The 6000-nt window shown below is 28.9% G+C and overlaps 1 protein-coding gene across 1 annotated transcript; it reads left to right on the top strand.

The window, feature by feature from the left end:
• Positions 1 to 1318: 1318 nt before the first annotated feature.
• Positions 1319 to 5014, top strand: LOC136062682 (uncharacterized). The gene is made up of 4 exons (XM_065762047.1): positions 1319 to 1633; positions 1797 to 1835; positions 3309 to 3362; positions 4653 to 5014. The coding sequence occupies exons 1-4, from the start codon at positions 1400 to 1402 to the stop codon at positions 4743 to 4745; spliced, it is 420 nt and encodes a 139-aa protein (XP_065618119.1). The 5' UTR covers positions 1319 to 1399; the 3' UTR covers positions 4746 to 5014.
• The last annotated feature ends 986 nt before the right edge of the window (positions 5015 to 6000 follow it).

The following is a 6000-nucleotide window of genomic DNA, read 5'->3' as shown; positions in this document are numbered from 1 at the left end:
ATACATCATCATTAGTTTCTTTAAAACCTTATCTCTTCTTCATGTGTGTATGTTAAAAATACTTAGTATTCTAAAATAAATAAAAAACAAAAAAAAATCATTTATGGAATCTATTATTACTCTTTTTTTTTAGAAATAATTACAATATACTGCTAACTCCGCAATTCGAACCCTTTTCCCTCTAGACTCCCAAACATTTTGTGCATGGGGAGGTACAAATTCAACTACAAGGCTTTTGGCAAAATCTATTATTACTAAGTTGTTGATGTGTACACTAATGACAAATTAAATTCATTAGCACATTAGTTTAAAACTTTTTGTAATAATATTAGATGTAGTTTTAATATTGTTTTAGATTTCATGCTGCATATTATATAACGCAATTATTTCTCAAAAATATCCAATAATCAATTGCGTTAAAAGAATGGATTATGTTATGCAGGTGGTTGGCAAACTTTGAGCCAAAATAAAAATGGGACTCGCAAGTCCTTTGAGGTTGGTCAGATTTGGATTGTATCTTTCACTATGAAAGAATAACGACAAGTTGTCACTCGTATAATTTAAGGAGTGATTGAGAAATTGACTCATATAATGCCGACTTAAACATTGGTGACGGTAGCTAAAAATGCATGATCCCCCACCTTGAAAATGTTATAAACATTTTGAGGGTTGTATTAGTATAATATGTACAATATTTATTACATACATTATTGATTGAGTTAAAATCAAGAACAATCAACATTGTCTTTGACTTTAGTCTCAATGAAGGATCATTTGTCCTTAGGGGCAGAGCCACGAATTTTTTTTGTGACACAAATATATTAGACAACACACACACACAAAATCGTAGTATTTTCTATTAAAATTATGTTTGTTTTAAATTTTATACCAAAGTGATTAAAAAATATTTCAATTGAACTAATAAATTTTCAAAAACATAAACGATCCAAAACTTGGAGCAACAAGTTTGGGTCCAAACATGTTTGGAGCTATTTTATTCTAACCCATTATGTAGCAAATAAAGAGACATTTATGGGTAGTTTTAATCACAAGACTTTTTTTAATGATTCAATGACTTATTTAATTACCACATAATAGATTGAAAAGATAGATCTAAACATGGTTGGTGCAAATCTTTATAAAAAAAATTTAACAGATATAAAAGCACATTTTATAATAAAAATTGAAATTGAGAAAAATAAAGTACAGTCTTGAAAAATATCAGACCAAATTTTTTTTATTATGAACATCATTTGACTAACTCAAATATTTCGCGGGGGGAGGAGGGGGACTCTTATTTTTGTAGTTCATCATCAATGTGTCACAAGGTTCAATATTGCATCAACCCTCCCAGCAATTGGGTCCTTCGCAGCCAAACCTTAGTTCTTCGCGGCAACCCATGCCATTGGGTTCTTTGAAGCAATCCAGCCTGGTCAGCAAGGTGGAACCCAGTGCTATGCACCAAGACCGAAGCCTTAAAATTTCCAATGACAATGTGCTGGTGAGTCATATTCTGGGAACCCATAATCCACATGGCCAAGAAGTTGATGCCAAACCACTTCTCCGCCTTGTCCCAAAAATTCTTAGTCTTGGGCCTCGCTGCGCTCTCAGTCCTGACCCCCCCATTATAACGGTATAATACTGTACATTTTAAGATATATATGGTTCTCGTTTACATCCTGCTTGATGGAGGAAATGTGCATGTAATTTAATTGAATTGAAGGCATCCAGTCATAACGTTTTATCTTATTTAATTTGTTTTCATTTTCTAATTACTGTTTGTATTTTTTTTGCAGGATGCTCCCTTGCTTAAGAAGCTCCAAACTGCTAAAAAGGTTACAACAAATCACTATTACAGAATTGAATAATGTTAGAAACATTACAAGTTTTACTATAAAAATCTTATAATCTAATGTCCCAATTTATTCAAGAGTTAGGTTCTTTCGAATATACATCATCATTAGTTTCTTTAAAACCTTATCTCTTCTTCATGTGTGTATGTTAAAAATACTTAGTATTCTAAAATAAATAAAAAACAAAAAAAAATCATTTATGGAATCTATTATTACTCTTTTTTTTTAGAAATAATTACAATATACTGCTAACTCCGCAATTCGAACCCTTTTCCCTCTAGACTCCCAAACATTTTGTGCATGGGGAGGTACAAATTCAACTACAAGGCTTTTGGCAAAATCTATTATTACTAAGTTGTTGATGTGTACACTAATGACAAATTAAATTCATTAGCACATTAGTTTAAAACTTTTTGTAATAATATTAGATGTAGTTTTAATATTGTTTTAGATTTTCATGCTGCATATTATATAACGCAATTATTTCTCAAAAATATCCAATAATCAATTACGTTAAAAGAATGGATTATGTTACGCAGGTGGTTGGCAAACTTTGAGCCAAAATAAAAATGGGACTCGCAAGTCCTTTGAGGTTGGTCAGATTTGGATTGTATCTTTCTCTATGAAAGAATAACGACAAGTTGTCACTCGTATAATTTAAGGAGTGATTGAGAAATTGACTCATATAATGCCGAATTAAACATTGGTGACGGTAGCTAAAAATGCATGATCCCCCACCTTGAAAATGTTATAAACATTTTGAGGGTTGTATTAGTATAATATGTACAATATTTATTACATACATTATTGATTGAGTTAAAATCAAGAACAATCAACATTGTCTTTGACTTTAGTCTCAATGAAGGATCATTTGTCCTTAGGGGCAGAGCCACGAATTTTTTTTGTGACACAAATATATTAGACAACACACACACACAAAATCGTAGTATTTTCTATTAAAATTATGTTTGTTTTAAATTTTATACCAAAGTGATTAAAAAATATTTCAATTGAACTAATAAATTTTCAAAAACATAAACGATCCAAAACTTGGAGCAACAAGTTTGGGTCCAAACATGTTTGGAGCTATTTTATTCTAACCCATTATGTAGCAAATAAAGAGACATTTATGGGTAGTTTTAATCACAAGACTTTTTTTAATGATTCAATGACTTATTTAATTACCACATAATAGATTGAAAAGATAGATCTAAACATGGTTGGTGCAAATCTTTATAAAAAAAATTTAACAAATATAAAAGCACATTTTATAATAAAAATTAAAATTGAGAAAAATAAAGTACAGTCTTGAAAAATATCAGACCAAATTTTTTTTATTATGAACATCATTTGACTAACTCAAATATTTCGCGGGGGAGGAGGGGGACTCTTATTTTTGTAGTTCAACTCTTATATTTGTTTTCATTTCTTATTACTACATGTATTTTTTTGCAGGATGCTGCCTTGCTTGAGACACTGTTGTATACGATTGACCAAACTACTAATAAGGTTACAACAAATCCCTATTACAAAATTGAATGATGCTAAAAATATTATAAGTTTTACTGTAAAAATATTACAACCTAATGTGCCAATTTTAAGTACAAGACAAATAATAATAATTTATAAAATATATTATTACTATGATGTAGATCTGTAAACTAATGACAAATCATATTCATTAGCACATTAGTTTTTAACTTTTTGTAATTATATTTTATGTAGGTTTAATGTTGTTTTACAAGATTTTCATACCGCAAATTATATAACTCTATTATTTCTCGAAAATTCCAATAATCAATTATGTTAGAAAAATGGATTTTGTTAAGCGGGTGGCTGGCTAACTTTGAGCCAAAATAAAAATGGGACTTGCAAGTTGTTTGAGGTAGGTTTGAGTTGGATTGTATTCTTCTCTGTGAATGAATAACATCAAGTTGTCACTTGTTCAAGTTAAGGAGTGACTGAGAAATTGTCTTATATAATTCCTACTGAAACATTGGTGAAAGTAGCTAAAAATGAATGATCCCCCACCTTGGAAATTTTATAAACATTTTGTGGGTTGTGTTAGTATAATATGTGTCATATTTATTGAATATATTATTGATTGAGTTAAAATCAAGAACAATCAACATTGTCATTGATTTTAGTCTCAATCAAGGATCATTTGTCCAAATGGCAAAGTCAGGAATTTTTGTTTCGGGGGTTAGATGTGACACTAATATATTAGTCAAGACACACACACACTTTTTCATTTGATAAGTTATATATATACACGGCAACAACAAAAAAAAAAATCATAGTATTTTCTATCAAGATTATATTTGTTTCAAATTGTATACCAAAGTGAGTAAAAATATTTCAATTGAACTAATGAAATTTTCAAAAACATAAATGATCTAAAACTTGGAGCAATGTTATTCTAACCCATTATGTGGTAACTAAAGAGATATTTTCATTGGTAGTTTTAGTTACAAGATTTTCTTTCAATGACTCAATGAATTGTTTAATCGCCACATAATAAGTTGAAAAGATAGATCCAAACATGCCTAGTGCCAAGCTTTATAATAAAATATAATAAATATAAGAGTACATTTTACAATAAAAAAAAAATGAAAAAAAATAAAGTACTATCTCAATAACTATTAGACCAATTTTTTTTTTAAGAGCATCATTGGACTAACTCAAATAATTTTTGGTGGGGAAGGGGGGGGACTCTTATTTTTGTAGTCCAACTCTTATATTTGTTTTTATTTTCTAATTACTGCTTTTTTTTTTTTTTTTTTTTTTTTTTTTTTGCAGGATGTTCCATTGCTTGACAAGCTCCAAATTGCTAAAAAGTTACAACAAATCACTATTACAAAATTGAATGAAATATTACAAGTTTTACTATAAAAATGTTATAACCTAATGTACCAATTTTATGTACAAGACTAAAAAATAATTTATAAAATCTATTATTACTATGTTGTTGATATGTACACTAATGACAAATAATATTCATTAGCACATTAGTTTGTAACTTTTTGTAATAATATTAGATGTAGTTTTAATATTGTTTTACAAGATTTTAATGCTGCATGTTATATAACATATTATATAACGCAATTATTTCTCAAAAAATCCAATAATCAATTGTGTTAGAAAAATGGATTTAGTTAAGCTGGTGGTTGGCTAACTTTGAGCCAAAATAAAAATGGGACTTGCAAGTCGTTTGAGGTTGGTCTAAGTTGGATTGTATTCTTCTTTGTGAAAGAATAACGTCAAGTTGTAATTTGTTCAAGTTAAGCAGTGACTCATAAATTGACTCATATAATGCCTAGCTAAACATTGGTGAAAGTAGCTAAAAATGCATGATCCCCCACCTTGGAAATGTTATAAACTTTTTGAGGGTTGTGTTAGTCTAATATTTACCGCATATATTATTGATTGAGTTAAAATCAAGAAATCAACATTGTCATGAACATTGTCATTGATTTTAGTCTCTATGAAGGTTCATTTGTCCCTATAGGTGGAGTAGGAATTTTTGTTTGTGGGGCAAACTTGCTCACTAATATTTTAGTCAAGACACACACACATATCATATATATATATATAACACACACACATACCACTTTTTATTTGATAAATTATATATATACACCCCAAACAAAAAAAAAAAAATCATAGTATTTTCTATCAAAATTATGTTTGTTTTAAATTTATACCTAAGTGAGTAAAAAATATTTTAATTCAATAAATAAAATTTTAAAAAACAAAAGTGATCCAAAACTTGGAGCAACAAGTTTGGCTCCAAACATTTTTCTAGCTATTTTATTCTAACTCATTATGTGGCAACTAAAGAGACATTTTATGAATAGTTTTAGTACAAGATTTTTTTTAATGAGTCAATGACTTGTTTTATCGCAACATAAAAGGTTGAAAAGATAGATCCAAGCATGCTTGGTGCCAAGTTTTTTTTATTTAAAATTTAACGGATATAAGAGAACATTTTACAATAAAAAATAAAATTGAGAAAAATAAAGTACTGTCTCAATCACTGTTAGAACAATTTTGTTTAAGAGTAAATTTTTTTTTAAGAGTATTATTGGACTAACTCTAAATATTTGGGGGGGGGGGGGGGGAGAGACTCTTATTTTTGTTGGCCAAC

Source organism: Quercus suber, unplaced genomic scaffold (genome assembly GCF_002906115.3).
Source record: "Quercus suber isolate HL8 unplaced genomic scaffold, Cork oak 2.0 scaffold_440, whole genome shotgun sequence".
NCBI classification, from domain to species: Eukaryota; Viridiplantae; Streptophyta; class Magnoliopsida; order Fagales; family Fagaceae; genus Quercus; species Quercus suber.
This window is presented reverse-complemented; position numbering and strand designations above follow the sequence as displayed.